The sequence below is a fragment of the Melopsittacus undulatus genome, chromosome 5 (assembly GCF_012275295.1).
Source record: "Melopsittacus undulatus isolate bMelUnd1 chromosome 5, bMelUnd1.mat.Z, whole genome shotgun sequence".
In the NCBI taxonomy this organism is placed as follows: domain Eukaryota; kingdom Metazoa; phylum Chordata; class Aves; order Psittaciformes; family Psittaculidae; genus Melopsittacus; species Melopsittacus undulatus.
This window is the reverse complement of record NC_047531.1, coordinates 47,372,712-47,390,498: the sequence shown is the minus strand read 5'-3', so window position 1 is coordinate 47,390,498 and position 17,787 is coordinate 47,372,712. Positions and strand designations below refer to the sequence as shown.

The following is a 17,787-nucleotide window of genomic DNA, read 5'->3' as shown; positions in this document are numbered from 1 at the left end:
TGCATTGTTCATGATCATGTTTGCATCATGAATGTTGTTAACAGGTCCTGAGACAAAGGTGAGAAGATGCTGAAGACATGGTATTCTTTCCTGCTGTGTTGGCTGTCCTTGCAACTTGAGGCTAATCCTGGTCTTAAAGTGAGGATTACTCAGAAGGGGCTGGACTACGGTATGTCAAACATTGCCAGAAGTTGACACATGATAAATACATTCTGCACAGAATATAGTTCCTTATTAAAGATGCAGTGTAGAAACAAACTCCTTAAATGCTGAAATAGAATAAATTCCTTTTGTCACTTCACACTAGGAACACCCTTTATCTCTCACTTATTTCCTTCTTTTTTTGTGCACCCTAGGTGCGAATTTATTCTTCCATTGGTGATTCTGCTACACTCCAACAGTGTTTCTACTATATTCCTCATATCGATCTACTTTCTTAGAACTAGAATGAGATGGTTATATGATTGCTTCTTTTTTTTAAAGTGTCAAAAACCTAATTGGAAGTGCAATATTTTATTGAAGATAACAAGACATAATTTGGAAAAAAGCTTGTAATTTTGGGACAGCCAATTAGCAGCACACAGTTACTCCCATTCATCTATTTGGCAGGGGATAGCATCTGATACCAGTAAAAATCTAATTACTGCCTGCCATAATTCTACCTCTTAACAGAATATTATCAATTTCCACATTCTATTCATGCTAATTTTCACTGTCTCTTACCTAAGTCCTAGCCCATGGGTGTGGAAGGCACACAGTATAATTTCAGTTGTTTACAGAATTAATAAGGTTAACAAGGCAGAAATTCAACAAAAGCTGGGTCATGCTAGAGATTAATAGTCATTTATGTTCTGAACATGCTGGCAGGCAAACAATAGACTTGTGTAACAAAAAGTAGAAGCTCAGTGTTTATGCCTTTGACATGAAAGCAAGGATCAAATCCACTTGTTTCTTTGTATAAGTATTGTTTTAAAGGCTTTTAGGAGTTGAGAAGTGCAGGGCAAACATCAGTCACCCAAGACACACTGATCTTCATATCTTTTTATGATATACAGGAGAAGTCACTCCCTAGGGATTTCTCGTGTCTTTAGAAATGATAATTCAGATGGGTATTTCTTAATGTGAGCCCAGCATGTTTTGTGACAGTCTGGCCTTCAAGTGCTGAGCCAACACCCCTGCATTAGTAGCAAGAACAGACATTAACAGTGTGCCTCCCAAAGGTATTTCTTGTATTTGAAGAGCATGGTGCCTTTCATGTATCTTCTCCTAATATGAGATTTGAAGGCTGAGGCAATAGATCCTGCCTGTGTGTTCCTTTCCTGCTGCAAGAATACTGAGAGAAATTCCACCAGGGTCACTGGCTGCCTCCACTGACAGCCATAAAAGAGTTAAATTATTTCAGTGGGAGCCCATATTTTGCTTTGGAGGTAGGAATTCTGAGGGAATCATAATTTATCTCTCCTTCATAAAAGATGCATTTTATAAGAAGGTATTCCAGTGATGAGTTATCATTAATTTCAGTTCTTTGCTTTTTTAATATGCTGAAGCCTGGGGGAGAAAAAAATACATATTTTGTATTTAGCAACTGTATGGCCAAAATCTAAAGAAACTGATGCTAAAAATATCTGAAAGCAGAACATCATTTCTATATTAAAGTTTTAGCAGTGTCTTTATCACAGATGAGCAAAAAGAAGGAAAACACGAGGAATCTGAGGTTCAAAGATGTTCTGTTTGTTGATTATAGGTGTATTATCAATGCACAAGTAGCACTGAAGTATTCAAATAATAGGGCTTCCTTAAATCAAGGAGAGAAAGTAAGGAAATAAGTCAGAAATCTGTAGCATGCTGTAATGTATAAGGTGTAGTGGCAAAACAAGTGTACTCTGAAAGAAACAGGAAGAAAACTTTTGAAAGGATTGTCTTTAAACCTCAAACAATTTCCCGTACACATGCAACAACCCACATAGTTCTACATTTGACATGCCAGCATTTCAGATGCATATATCACACTTTTTTCTTAAGTAAACACTACATATAGAAGTCATCTTGCTCCTTCTTAACTGCCTTTTTCATCCAAAAGCTGTGAGACAATTTGAGGTAAAGGTGATGACCAAGTGTTTCCCAAGGCTATTGAAGTGAAGGAAGTATAACAGTTTCAGAAACCTGACAAAAGCTGTACAATATAAAATAAAACTCAGGGACAAGTTTATCCTAACATATGATCTTTATCTTGGGTTAAATAGTTTGTATTTGACACTAGCAGAAGTTATGAATGGGTGTATAAGTAGCAGGAAGGAGGTCTAGGTAAGGATCACAGAATCAGATCATTTCAAGAACTATGTTAAAAATAATAATTAAATTATTTGGCAGTATATCTGGACCTTTGGGTACCTGAATTCAACCTGCAAGGCATATGCTTTCCTCTGTCCCCCTGTAGGCAGGAGGATTGGGATGGAGCTCCTGAAGCAAGAAGTACTGAAAGAGACTTTCCCAAGCTGGAGTGGGCAGGAGAGTTTCTTGGTTGTTAAGGTCAACTATGTCATTTCAAGGTAAAATAAACACATTTCAATGTTTTAGGATGAAACAGCTTATTATTACCACATAGTACTAATTATGCAGCCTTTTTGTTGTTGTTGTTCTTATTTGCTTTTTAAGTCCTTCCTTCTACCACACTTGGAGAAAGAGTTTTAGAAAGCTTCTGCAGGAGCACCTTGATATTATTTTAGGGTTTTTTTTATCAGAGTCTGGGACAAGACACGTTCATGACTATGATAGAATAGGGGAAATGGGTGGGAAAGATGGTGGAATTGGTGTTACTAATAGTCTGATACTAGAAAGGACCTGTAGCAGTGAAAATCGTTTGTGTTTGATGAGAAAAAGCCGACAAAGGGCTAAGATGAAAATGTGTGCAGGGGGTGGTGTCATGTGGGCTGACATGGCAGGAAGATGACTTTTACAGAACCTTTTTGTATGGATTTACAATGGCAGATCAGGATTTTGATTCAACAGGTCTCAACACCTATTTCCTGCTGAAGAAAATCATTGTACCAGAAGCAGCCAGTGGAAAAAAATTTGTAGAGTTTCCTACAATTTCTCCAAATAAGACTAACAGAAAAGCAGGTTTTTCTACAGCCTTCAATCCTGTCTTCCAATAGGCTGTTTTTCTGTTTCAGAAAAACAGAAACTTCTGGTCTTTTAATATTATTATCAAGCCAAACTGTGCTGGTCAGTAGCATTTTACTTCCTTTTCCTTAGATATTACCCATGGCAAGAAATACCAACCTGTGAAACTTCATATACTTTCTGCTGCATCTTTTACCTATAGTTGGTATTTTCCTAATAGCTTGCCTTCTGGTAGGATTCATTCTATTATAACAGCCTGCTTTCCAGCCAGATTCGTTCCATTCTACCATCCTTGTGACCAGATTTGAGAAATCTGTGTTTAGACAGGCTGGAGAAGAGGCTATGGAGGTAGAGCTGCATGCATCTTACTGCATGTCTTCCACTGTCTGCTGGGTGGTAATTATAGAGAATATGGAGCCAGATTCTCCCTAGTGGTATACAGTGGAAGGATGATGGGCAACAGACATGTTACATCAAGAAAAGTTCTGATTAGAAGTTACAAAAAAAATGCTAGGGAGCACCAGAGAAGGGGCTGAAAGAGGTTGGGGAATCTCCATCCTTGGACGTGTTCAAGACTCAAGTGAGCAGGGCCCCTGAGTTTATCCAGCTTTGAGTAGGGGTTGAACCATAAAATCTCCTGAGGTCCCATTCCAGCCTAAATCATTACAGGGTCTTCAAAACCTCGTTTCATTCTCCCACTCATAGTTCTCAAAATTGGCCATCTTCCCAGTGGATAATCTGACTTTAGCTCACTGCAAGCAAACAAGCTTACTAAAGACATCCTACTGCTGCCCAACATGTTATTGGAAAATTATGATAATTTTAACCAGAAGAAGCTGGTACCTTCTGCCCCAGGAAAAGTAGATTAAAGACAATTGTTTCAGAGATCTCTGACAGATATCAGAAAACAATGAGGAATGTATGCTACATGGTAAGATTACAGCTGATATCTTTACATTGTTCAGTTTAATTCAACACAGCCGTTTGCCAGACAATATGCTTGAGTATCAGAAACATTTGTTTTGACAGGGAGATCTTACAGTAAGATTTTGTTAAGAAAAATGGATCCTCTCCAGAGCCCTTTGCTGGGGAAAGGGAGTGGACTGGGGAAAGAGAAACTTTGGTGTTCTTCAGCAAATGCTAGCTTTCAGGCAACCTGCATGTATTTATACATGTAGCATCTGGGTTTAACACAGAGACTTATTTTACCCCAGTGAGCACGTTTGCTTTAAGGAGTTTGTTTTTCTCCCAAGGGGAGATTTTTGTTTTAGCCAGACATCCTTTTTTGCCTGGCCAGATATCAAGGATTTTTTTTTTTCCAAGAATGTATGAAGTGTAATGGTGCAAGTGTCTTTTTTTCCCTAAAATATACAAGGGTCAGTCATTTCTGATGAATTCTTTCACCAAAGCACAAACTTTGCCTTTTATAGTTGAAGGGGTTTCAGTGATCAGAAGTTGTTCTTATTCTTTTGACATGCAGTCTAATACCCCACTTTCTGTATTCTGTAGGCTGAGAATTAATGCTGTAGATTTCCCAGAATCTTCTGCTTCCTTTATTCCTGGCACTGGCATTAGTCTGTCAGTGGCACATGCTTCTGCTACAATCAGTGCAGACTGGAAAATTAATGCATGGCTGCTGTAAGTATTGTACAAAGAGATGCAGGTGGGAGGGGGTGGATATGGGAGAAGGATTGCAAATGAGATTAAGAAATGTCCTTGGTAATTATTTTTCAGGTCAGATATGCTTTATCCTTTAATAGCAATCAATTGGAATAAACTTCTTAAGGAAACACATCCCCTACCAACTAATGCATTTTTGTTTGCTTTAAATTATTCTACCCCTCAGGTTGTCTCTTTGGGAAGTATCAGGTCAGATGTCTGTTAGTATGCTCACTTTTTCCAGACTGTATATTACATGATATTACAGGAATATTCAGGACCACAGAGGCCATGTTTGTTACTTTCATTGTACAGTATAACTAGAAGGTTGAATTTATAGCTAATTATTTGCTGCTATAGTGTATATTCTCTTTCAAAGTGTTTTCATTAAAAGAAAGGCACTGTCACAATGCCAACCAGTTCAGAACTTTGCAAACTCCAGAGTTAAGGTCACTATGGAAAACTGACCTAGCTTTGTGAGCCTGTGCAGTACGAGATTGTTTTTAATAACATGATTGGACACCAATTTTTCCACTTTTTTACCTCAGCATTTTTGTTCTAGAACTTTAATATAATATTCTAGATTTTCTTGTGAGCAGGAAGAGGGCTAAGACTTCTGGGATACCAGAAAAGTTGACAAGGTGCTTATCTCTACAAGTTTGGGTTAATGGAGTAATTGGCAACAGCAGTAGGTGTTGCTCTATTTGTGAGCCAGGTAGTACAAGATGGATCACCAGGCTGCAAGTTTCACAGCATGTCCTGATTTCAAAGGAGTATGGACATGCAGTTCTGCATTCAGTCTCGGTACTGATGGCTGGAAATTGCTGTTACCATGTCCCCAGCCTGTTTGTTGTTCCTTCTCATATACCAATATTGTGAGGTAAAGGATACTGTGTTCAGTAGAGCAAATCAGCTATTGCCAAATACAAAGCCACCTTCTTTCTTGCTAGAGGATAAGGACCTGGGCACAATCTGGAGAGACCCCAGATGTGTAAAACTCTAAAGACTTCAAAGCAAAAATTATAAAGTGACGGAGGCAGGAAGCTGGTGTGCAGGATGAGGTGAAGTAGATCACGGTGGAGGTGGTCAGAGCCAGCTTTGGTGGAGTTTAGGGGGTGAAGAATTCTTGCCTTTTTGAAGGGCTGCTCTGTTCAGTGTTAAGTGTTGTAAATGGTTGTATGTTTAGACAGATCCAGAATATGCCCACTCTTCACCCCCTAGCTCTCTACATGTTGCTTACTGCATAGCAGACTAAGAAGAGCCAGATGAAAATGAGATTTCCAAGGGAGACTATTGAACACCTGCCCCTCCTGGGCTGTTTCCAGGGTCAGTAAGATGTGTTTTTCCACAGCTTTTTAGTTGTGATAGTGTTATCCCTGTATTTCCAGCTCTCACTGTAGCCCTCCTCTCCACTGTCCCAGAGCACTCTGCCAGTTGTAAAATCTTTTGTCAGAGTTTGCTTCTGGAGGCATGGAGCTGAGACCTTGCCCCAGTGATTCAGTGTTCCTCCTGAAGAAGAGCAGATATCAGGATGCAGGAACAGAGGACCCAAGTAGCTGGGTTTCTCCCCATCTCCTAAGCAGCCCAGAGAGGGGGGAGGGCTGAGATCCTTTTGCAGTGGTCCCTGTCACTCAAGGATGAAAGTAGAAAGTATCTCTGGAAATCATTTTATCCAGCCTTCTTCTCAAAACAGAGAAGTCACCAGACTAGATCAGGTCAGCTTTCTAGTAATTTTGTTTATCCAAGGATGGTGATGACAACCTCTCCAAGGCACTTGTTCCCGTGTTGCACAACCCTCCTTGGGAAAATGTTTTTCCTAATGAATTGTGATATGGGGGTTTGTTTAGGGACTGGAAAATGAGGGTCTGAAGAGTGCTGCTTTCTCCAGGTAGCCACTTAATGCATATATATGGACTGAAAGTTGCATTTTAAAATGGTAGTGGTGGAAGGAGGGACTTTGTGACTGGCAGTGCTACTCACTGCTTTGGACAGGGGTAGTCTGTGGTTTGGGGTTGGGTTGAGATTAATCTTTTAGGATTACATCTTCTACAATTACAAAGGTGAAAAACACTGGGTTATATATTTATTAACAATGTGGGTTCTGCTGCTGCAGTCCTGAAGGCCTTTGGGGTAATCTAGTTCAAAGACTGGGATGACTTGTGTTGCTGTGAAATTGTGACATTTAGAAACTTGTCAAATCCTGCACAACACTGGAAAATTCACATCCAGGAAACTCACGCATATAATCTGTTTTTTGAATACCATGCATGTCCCTAATCTACTTTAATCCCTAGAAAACCCATTCTTCATTCTAGATGATAGAAGCAAGAAGTCCTTTCAAACTTGATATATAGATAGTTTCTTACATTGTTCCCTTAAAGCAGATGTTTATTGTTCCCTTAAAGCAGATGTTTCCTTGACTGAGTTTGTTTCTTTTCTCTGAACAGCAAAGACCAAGGAGGAATTACGGTGTCAGTCTCAGGACTGTTTATTGCAGTTATCATCAGAGTGTCACGGGATAGCACAGGCCACTTGTCCGTGTTGCTACACAATTGCCAGACGAGCATTAATAGTATAAAAGTCAAGTTAAGTGGTGAATCTAGGTAGGTAAATCAGGTTTTCAAATTACTTTGTAGGAAGTAGCAGGGTTTGTAGTATATTCAAATTCTTATTTTTAGGGATCCAGTTACAGAATGCAATTAATTATTGAGATGTGTAAATAGATTTTTAAAGGTCTGTTTTCAAAACCAGGATCCTTTGCTGAGCGTGTGTAGTGTGGCTAATCCGCACTTCTTTGTGCATGTGCCAGCAAATGAGCTGACTGAACACACTGCATATGAAAAAATGGCCATTTGAGCATATTAAAGAGTACAAGTTTCCAAATGGAGGTTTGCAGGTATAAAGGTGGTCTAGGCTGATTATGCCGTTTGACAAGCTGACCTACAATTTAAGAATAAAACTTTCAAAAAAGAATATGAAACAATGCTTGGAGTTCTCATTGTGATTTTCTAGAAATCTTTTTGTCTTACTCAAAATGTGGCTAAGTTTACCAAGATGCTAGCATGAGCATTCACAACTTCACAGGTTTCCTTCTAAATAGCTCTTAAATAGAGACTGAGAACCCCTAGCATTTATCTGAGACTCACAAATTAATAGAAACAGTCAACTGTTCACTCTACCAATATAGCTGCAGTGGTTTTTCATTATTGTATAGTACATTGATGTCCCAGTCTGCCAGATTTTATCTTTCAAGGATATCAATCCATGGTAAAAAGTCATTGTGTTTATTTCCTTTCCTCCAGCTGGATCTACAGCTTTCTATCTGGTTACCTTGAGAAGCCCATTCACACCAAATTGAATAAAAATGTAAGTTTGCAAAGAAGGTTTCAGCTAGTGAAGGGAGGAGTTGAAAAAAAGGTCTTTCATTACTGACTTGTCTCTCTTTTCATATAGCTATGCCTAAATATCAGATACAAAATCCAGATGATGGATGCACAGTTTAGAAAGCATAAGGGTGAGTTGTTCATAGTGCTCAAATTGTAGCCTTTTTTATTAGACACCAAACCTTTTCTGGGTTCACAGTACAAAAAAAAAATAAAGGGAAGAAAAATACTGCCATTGTTCTGTACCCTAACCTATTCCATACCCCACTCTAGAAATCTCTTGCATGCACTTTATGTATAATATTTGGATTTCTTCTGTGCCTGTAGCAGGTCACCTGTCATTTTTCAATCTGCTGTAGCTGACCTGTGTTATTTCCTTAGATTTTCAAGGTGAACATTTTGATGCTGATCCTTTATGCTCTTGGTACTGTGAACATAAGAAAACCTGGACTCAGAAAAACTGAGATAGCAGTAATCTGCTAAAGACCTCACAAATATCCCATCCTGCACTGCAGTCCTGTTAGATCTTACAAACATAACACATCTTGTTTTGAACTAGGGTTCAACGAGATAACAAGATGGTGCAGGAAGATTATCACAGTAACCATGTTTCTCTTCCCACCAGTTACAATTCCTGTGTATTGCAAAGACGTGAAGACAATATGAGTCCATGTCCAAAAACACAAATACGATTTTCACTACTATAATCAGTGTCACAGCTTTTCTTCTTTTCTTCTTTTTTTTTCTTTTTTTCCTTTTTTTTTTTTCTTTTTGGTGGTTGTGGTGACTTTTTTTTTTCCCAGTACTATTCGTTGGACGGGTTGGACAAGCTTGATGTCAGAGCTTAAAACTTAACATTAGCTTTGCTAGATTGTTTGGTGGACTTGTTCAAATTTTAACAATGGGTAGCACTTTATATCTGTCTCAGATGGTGACCATAGAAGTGAATCATGGTTTGTTAGGGCAACAGTCCATCAGGTACTGTACAGAGTTGCAAAAACCAGATGAAGCTAGGGGAAAGGTAATTCTGGCAGGAGGAGATCGCGATCACCAACTCATAGACCACTTATCCCAGGTATCGCACCTCCTCAAAAGATTAAGGAAGTGAAAATCTTAAAAGCTGTAGTAAATGCGTGTATTAATCTACATAGTATGTGAGTTAGTTTTAGCAAATCTGACTTTTCCAGAGGGAATACACTTTTTCCCTTATAACAAGTTTTTATTTCCATCTTCCTTTTCCCACCATTATTCTTTTTCAGATTCATAACTTCTATCATGTCTTTTCCTTTAGCTAAATAATAACTGCTTGTGATGTGCTTTTGTAATAACACGTGTTTTGGTTTTATCAATCCTTTTAGTCTTAAACCAGATTGATGCCTTTGCACAAATAGACTATTCCCTAGTTAGTTCCCCTGCAGTCTTCAAATCACACATGAACTTGGATTTGAAGGTAATTTGTCTTTAATACCATCATGCTTTCTGAGACTTTTTCAATTCTCTTTTGTGTTGATTCATTTTCTTTTACTACAATCTTGCTCAGCCTCTCCAAAATTTAATTAGAAAAGCAGTAAGATAGTTGGACATTTTGGTCAAGAGCTATTTTGGAAACCAGATACAATTGTTCATTTAATAAATTAACTGCATTTATTAAACAATCAAAGCTATTTCAGTGTTGAAACCCTTCAGAGATGCTTTATAAACAGCATAAAGATGTTCTTCAGATACATGGCTCTTCCACTTCTACTTGGTCTTTGCCTGTTACTGGTGATACATAATCCATGATGGCTACCAATTTGATTGCAATCCAAAGCATTTGGTTTGAGATGACTCAGCATCTTGTATATGCACAAGTCACATCCAGGAAAAAAGCACTTGAGCAGCAGACAGCAGTTCCTTTCTTATCTATTTTTCACCTTTTTTAGCAAGATATCTCAGCAGCACTCAGCTTTTCTAGCAACTTCAACAGTCCTTGTAATTCAGAGTATCCTCATGGCTCTCAAAACTGACTTCAGTTTAAAAAAATGTGCTAGAGCTATGGTTGGAACTCTCTCTCTTAGTTATTTTATTCAGGTAACTTTTTGCCACCCACAAAACCAACTGCAAGCAGGATATACATAGCTTAAATGTACTAAGCAATCACTTATCAGGTACTAAAGCTAACTAGAACTTACAGGCTAAGCTTTAACATGCTGACACCCCAGTGTGATACCAGATGAGTGTAAGTCAGTTATTAGTTAAGGACGTTATTGAGCTTTAGTGCTCCTTGGAACAGACTGCTTCTTGATGGTTATGAGTTGCCATCTTCCAACTCTCAACTCTTCTTCTTAGAGCTTTATATCTTTCTGTCAGTATTTTTCCTGTTTAATCTTTCAGCTGCTAACCACTACAGTGTCAGTAAATACACTACTAACCATTACAGTGTCAATAAATACACTGCTTACTGTCTGTTCTCACTTTTCTTGTCCTACATGAAAATATAGCTTATGGTCATGGTCATACCTTCTCAAATTTTAAGAACTATTTTCTGAACCGAGGTTATTTTCTGAATTATTGATTGAACCAAGGTCCACACCTGTGCAGCACTCAAACTGAGGCAGCTGGACCAAGGCTAAGAGTGTGGGGGTATAAAAGGCTCCTTTGTGTCCCTGTCCTAAGCAACTTCCAGTGCTTTTGGATGTGCTCAAAGGTTTTCTTTAAATGCCATTATTAGAATTAAATTAACAAATGTGTCTTTGCCACAAGAGAAAAACTGTGATCCAGAGGATGTTTTTGGGGTGTGTCTCATACATAGCTGCAGTTCAGAATAGTCACATGAATGTTCAAACTCAAACTTTCTCTGTGATTTCTCTATTTTTTCAAGAGCCTGAATTTGCTGATTTCTAGAGCATATCGAAAACTTCTTTGCTCACTTCAGGTTTTCTTAAATGTCAAGCTTTTCTTCAGATTAGGAAGATTTATTTCTGTTTAACCACTGCTAATGTATTCTGACAGATACAAATGTTTGTAACTAGAAATAGTTGACAATGATTCTTTGCAGGGCACAGTCTGTCCAGTAGGCAATCACACAGACCCTCCCTTTGTGCCAGCTCCATTTGCTCTCCCAAACAAGGATGATTCCATGCTATACCTGGGAGTTTCCGGTTATTTTCTTAAATCTGCTTCACTGGCTTACTACAAAGCAGGGGCCTTTAACATCACCATGTCCAAAGAGGTGAGTACAACTTGCATGTAATAGAATTACATATATCAGCAGTATGAATAGTCAGCAAAGGAGAGTAATGTATTATATTTGCCATTTCACACAGATTTGGGTCACTCTTCTGCCACTTGTAGGAGGAATTCATGGCATTCATTCTGTATGTCATCATTTAAAATAGTCAAAATCTGAACTTCTTGTCACCTCTAAGCAAGGAATGACAGATATGAACATCACAGAGTCGATGTGCAAGAAGTGGCAGAAAGAACCAAAAAAAGCGCTTTTCTCTGCATGTATTCCACATAGAAAAAGGCAAACCAGGAAAAAGTGTACTGAAGCCAAAATCTGCTGCATAGAGGCTCACAGCAAACGTATTGGTTATGCTGAGAGCTAAAACAAACCCTCAGACTTAACAGAGCAGCAGATTGAGGTAAGAAACAGGTACAAGGAAGCTAAGCTTTCAGCTGTGGCTGAAGAGCATACAAGACTTCTTTCACAAATGCTGTTTCCATACTGGCATTAACAGTCAAGGGTTTCCAAGAAGTTTTGCTAACTGAAATGGTGCTAAGAGGGTCTTGTTAAAAATTGGTGACACAAGTGGCACTGACAAACATCGTCAAAAGTCAGTAGCAAAAGACCAATTGAGATTTTTGACTGCCTCTGACAGATTTAGTGTATTTCATCTAAGAAAGTCCCAAAGGCAGGAAGTAAGCAGGATGCCACATCTGTTCTTTCAAGGAATAACACTTATTCACTGGTAGCTCCTTCTGAAACATGTCCATGACAAATCTGTCACTCTTCTGTCCCACAGAGCACTGTGGGCTTCCTAGGAATCACTCTGGGGCAAGGAAATACTTAATCAGAACATGGATTATCGAAAACTAAAGTAAACAGGATATGTTGTGGTTTGTTTTGTTCTTTTAAAGAACCAACTAATTTTCAAGCTGATATAATGATCTGATTTATTTCATTTGTTTACAGCTTGCTACAACTTTTAACCTAAATACTGCCCTATTCAAAGATTTTGTTCCTAAGGTGGGTACTTTTACTTGTACAGACGTTTTAAGAAAGAGCAGTACCTAATGTTTCTTACGGATATTACTGTCTAGTAGCTTGTCTGCAAAAGTCTGGAAGAGAAAGAAATTGAGCTGGTCTATGATTAGTATAAGATTCAAAGATGCATGTCTACCCCATCGTAACTCTATGTTCTTCCTAACTGTATCACACTACTCTTTGGTAGTTCTCTACCTCTCTAAGTGTGGGATCTGCTTTCAGTGTTTGAAACAGTTGTAAAGACTAAATGGTAGACATTTGTGAGATCAGTCTCCCTCATTCCTGTTCAAAGTGATGGTATCTCTGCTACTGGTAACCTGATCTCTTATGCACAGTTACCTGGTGATTATATACAATGGGCAGTAATAGTCATGAGTAGCTAAGTTTATAAATGTGATAGAAGAAACTGAGGTACTATGAGATGCTTTAAAAATCCCTAATGTAGCAGCATTTACTATAAAATTTGCAATCTGTAGCACTGCAAACCAAAGTTTTGTCACAGAATCATAGAATGGTTAGGTTTGGAAGGGACCTTAAAGATCATCTAGTTCCAATCTTCTCTTGGAACTTTCTGCTTTTTGAAAGATTGGCTCTTTTGAAAGGCTGCCTTTTATCCAAATTCTTTATATTGTCAGGGTAATTTTTTTCTTCTTTTTTTTGGGAATCACTCATTTCCCTCATTTCTTTAACATGCAGTGCTAATCCCCAAACCTTGAAACCTGTTTCTCACAAACAACTTTTAAATTGCTTCTCTATATATGTTCAACATCAGTGGGTCTAAAACTTCATTATTTATTTTGTGGTTTCTGAAACTCAGAGTATATGCAATGCTAATTTCATCATTTCAGTTGGTGCAGTTAAAATGGCATGTTTTTAGTATAGGTTAATGAACAAGAGGATCAGTATATAGCAGGTGATTATGATTCAGCCACAGAAACTGTGGCTTAAGAAAAGCTTAACTCTCTGTTCAATATCATTTTCCTCTTTGAAATTCCACAGATTGCCCTGAGTTACTTAACAGCATGCCCAATGCTGCTGAAGCTGATGGCTACCTCACCCCCTGTGGTCAGTTTAAATGCAGACAGATTCATCCTACATATCACTGGCTGTGTGGAAGTATTTGCTGTTCTGCCATATTCAACCACCCAGTACATCTTTGCCGGGAATCTAGTAAGTAATATGAGCTAACATTCAGTGCTGAGGCTGAACAAAAGACACAGTAATCTTCCAGATCCTTTGAAAATCAGCGTAAAATAGCATATACTGATCTGCCACAAATATGCATACTGCTGTGTTATGTTTCACAGGGAGGAAACATGCACCACATATTGTAGAATTTAATAGGCAGGTGCAAGAGTTACTTATGAAAGCCCTTTTTTTTCACATGGGAGGTTGAGTCATCATTGCAGAGTAAACTGTAATATATAAAAATGTGATTAGCTGATGCCCACTCTTGCTAACCTGTTTGTTATAAAATAGTTCAGTGTGTCCTCAAACATCTTTTCATTAGGTTGAGTCAGTTATATCAGCCATGCAAGGACTTAAATGATCCTAATGATAAGGAGGCAATCAGGGCAGTATTATCACTTTGCTCACACAATCTCTGTTGCTGGCAGAAAGTGGCAAATTCACAAACCATTTCACTATCTACATATACTGACCAAATAAAACATTTAGACATTGTGTTTCCAATCACAAATGCAATTGTATCTGTGCCTGTATCTAAGACAGTATCTGTCTGTGTATACAGTCACAGAAGTCTGTTTTTGGTTTTTTCCCTGCAGACAGCCAGTACCAGAGTCTATTTGACAATCACCAAACAGAAGCTGATTATCTCATTACTTCTGAAGAGGTAACTAAGGAAAATTCAGGAAGCAACAAAATGTTAGTTTTCCCCATGATTGTATGTACAGTGATCTGAAGATGAAGGGCAGGCATGTGTGTCTGGCAGTTCCATTAAAAATTTGTTTTCCCAAGTCTTACAATCACAGCCCGGTACTACAAATGACTGTAGGAAGAGATTAGTATCAGAAAGATCCCAGTGGTTCCAGAACTCAGTTGTAGTTTTGCCAGTTTTGATGAAAAGCTGTTGGGAATCAAACAGTCTTTGGCAAAGTTAAATGCGTGCATCAGCATGAAATCAGTGTGAAATTCCAAATGAAGCTTCAAACAGTGTGTGTAACTTGTGCTTTCATCCTGTTTACTGAATTGTCTTCTTTTTCTGCTTTTCCCCAGGCTCCACTTCTCCCTGCTGCACTCCATTCTTGGCTTCTCTGAGGTAAGTTGTTGTTTTCAGTGCCTAGGAAAGGTAGCTAAGCCCTTCAGAGTTAACAGAAATTCATCTGAATTTGTTGATGGACAATTCTTGGTCTGTCTTGGGGATACCATGCCACGGCTCTTTCTGCTTTGAAATACTATATTCTCTGTTCTTTTTCTTTCCAATAAGAGGAAATACCTCTTAAAGTTTTTGTTTGGGGTTTTGTCTGTTTGTTTTGGTTGGTTGGTTTTGGTTTTTGTTTCCTCATCAAAGGCTCCAAATATGACAGAGTTATTGTCATGTAACATTAATTGAAACAATCAGAAACATCTGCCTGCATCTGCATGACGTAGCAAGCCATCAAAGTATATTCTGCTCACTTCAGCATCCAACAGCACTAAGACAGGCATGGGATTAGCACCTGTTTTAGCTGTTTCTGACAGTCAACCTGAATTCACATCTGGATTGAGTAGACATAGCAGTTGGAGTGAATACAAAGTCAGGCTTAAGCTCAGTTTTAGGAATTATCTTAAATCACTTCAGTGAAATATCATAAAAAGGGAAGTCAAAAAAAGGGAATAAAAGAAACCCCATGCCATTTGTTAGATCATCCACTGTAGACTGAGAAGTGGTCAGTGTGACTCTCTGCAGTGAAAGGAGGACACTAATCACAGTGACATAAGACAGACCACCAGGATGGGTCAGGTTTTGCCACCCAGAAATGAAAAAAAGGTATTTTTTACCTGAGACTGTCAAGCTCTGTTCTGACTTTTTTGTATGTCACTGCAGTTCTAACCCTCCATCTCCCCTGTCAAGCTGCAATGCCATTGGCATCAGGCAATAATCACCAAATGTGTTTTCCCCCTCACAGCAGATGTCCTTGGCAGAGAATTTTCTGTCATACGCTTTGCGGAGTGCAGTGATCCCAGTAATCAATGGTAAGGATTGTGGCCAGATCCTGAGCACAGCTGGTGGGAAAGCAAGATTGAAACCGTAAAAGGGAGTTCCCAGCTTTAAACACTATGTTATGGCAGGTTTTCTGTCCATTTGGTTACATCTGGACAGGTCTGATCAGTGCTGGACTTCAGTCACAGTCCCTCAGTCACACAGATCAGGGACAAGGACAGAGTACGTCATGGCTCTCTTCTAAACACTGGGCCTGGGTTTCCTTTTCACTGGGTGCAGCATGGCAGCAGAGCTGAAGTGTGCTTGAGTCTTGTCCTGACAGTCAAGCCATGACCAGAGAATGGCCCAGAGTGGGGAAGCACAGAAGCACAGTTGCATATTGGGGCTTCAGGGTAGCATCTCTAACTTTATCATCTCCCTCTGCATTTGTCTTAACTTGGCTGCCACAGACAGGACAAAATAGAGAATCAGCTCAGTGGGATGCAGAGAGTGAGGGATGATGAAGAAGTGAAGGCAGAAAGAAGCAGCTGGAATAGTACAAGAAGGTGCCTCTGAGGTAAACAAAGGTGAGGAGACTGTTGGAGAAGCAAGTGAACTTTCCTTCTTTGATGAAGAGAAATGAGATAGAATCACAGAATGGTTGGGGTTGGAAAGGACCTTGAGATCATCTAGTTCCAACCCCCTGCCATGGGCAGGGATGTCTTGCCCTAGAATGAAAGGGAGGGATGCAAAAGAAAAAGAGAAGCAAATAGAAATAGAGTTGGGCTTGATCCAGAGATTTAGGGATACATGAGAATAAGAGAGACAGACAGGGTTAGAGGGTCAGATAGAGAAGAAAATGAAAAGAAGGTGGAGAACAAGTCTGAATGGGAAAAAGCAGAAACCAGATCTTGTGTGGCAGATCCTGAAGAGGAGCAAGGGCAGGTCCCAGTGTCAGCCAGCCAAGAGATTGTAAGAGGTTGATATGCAACTTTTCCGTAGGACTTTTTGCTCTTTACAACATATGAACAATAGCTCCCTTGAGAAGCACAAGGGCAGCTGGTTAAAGGGAAATTGCAAAACAGAGTTCCTTGAGAACGATGTGTCTGATGTGCATTTCAGAATTACATTCAAATGGATTTATATTTCTTCTTTCCAAAGATAAACTAGGAAAAGGATTTCCTCTCCTTAACTTGGCCCACACTACCCTGACTGGACCTGTAATAAAAATTAATCCGGTGAGAAGCCCAATTTCTTCTTAAATAATACTGTTTCTTTGTTAGGCCTGTGCATTTTTATGTGTTCCTGTGTTGGGTAAGTCTAAATGTTGCTAATAGTAAAAGCTTTGAATATACACTAGATATAAAACCCAAACTCTGGATCAAAAATGAGCCCTCCATCCTCCCACCCCTAGCAGTTGTAGGTTGCAAGGTGTCCACTAGCCCTCTGGGATATGCCAGCATGGGACAAGGACATGTCCACAAGGACAGTTCCACTATTCTCAGCAGGACTTACGAGCACTGAGTGTGTGCGTCCTCACTACTCCCTCACTACTCTGACCATTCTATGACCTGTGCTTATAGGCAACCTGAGTGTTTCTGTACTGTTACTCAGCCCTTTAGAGGTTTGTATTAATCTACATCAGAGCCCATTTCTACTTTAAAGGTAACTGAAGTTCAGGAGGCATAAAGGCACTCAGGTCTCCTGTCCTGCTGAGGATCTTACCATGGGATTTAGTCCCAGAGTATTGACACTATATCTGTTTGAAATGTAACTTTGTATGTTCTTCTTTCCTCAGGGTCATCTGGTGATTTCCACTGATGTTGATTACAAACATAAGGAAGGGGGAGATGAGGACCTTCACAGTCACTCCTAATGTCCCTTTGATTTTAAACAGTAGTAAGATAAAAATGTAGTGTTCCTTCTGTTGGCTTGTAGGGAGTAGATGCTGTAATTAGGGAGCTGGCTTCTCGGTCACCTGAGAGTGCTGTTCAGAGAGTGAACAGATGGATTCTTAAGTGGCAAAGGATAGATATCAATGTTGCAGGCATTGTTCTGGAGTTCACCGTGTGTAGGTGATGCCCAGCACCAGGTTTCTGTCCTGGCACCTTAGAAGCAGGCTCTGAATGTTTGCACTTTGGGAGCTGGTTTGTGGGCTCTGAGAGCCTGCCCTGAGCCTGGGGTCCGGGTGAGTCCCCGGGGCTGGGCTGCTGCCGGGATTGATGCTAGGG

General features: G+C 39.4%; 1 protein-coding gene across 1 annotated transcript; it reads left to right on the top strand.

The window, feature by feature from the left end:
- Positions 1–66: 66 nt before the first annotated feature.
- Positions 67–17,432, top strand: BPIFC (BPI fold containing family C). Its single transcript, XM_031050206.2, is given in 15 exon segments — positions 67–169; positions 2,438–2,549; positions 4,633–4,761; positions 7,230–7,385; positions 8,085–8,148; positions 8,236–8,296; positions 9,524–9,615; positions 11,203–11,376; positions 12,343–12,396; positions 13,414–13,584; positions 14,199–14,266; positions 14,650–14,692; positions 15,546–15,692; positions 15,695–15,799; positions 17,355–17,432. Coding segments are annotated over 15 exon segments (1,557 nt in total).
- The last annotated feature ends 355 nt before the right edge of the window (positions 17,433–17,787 follow it).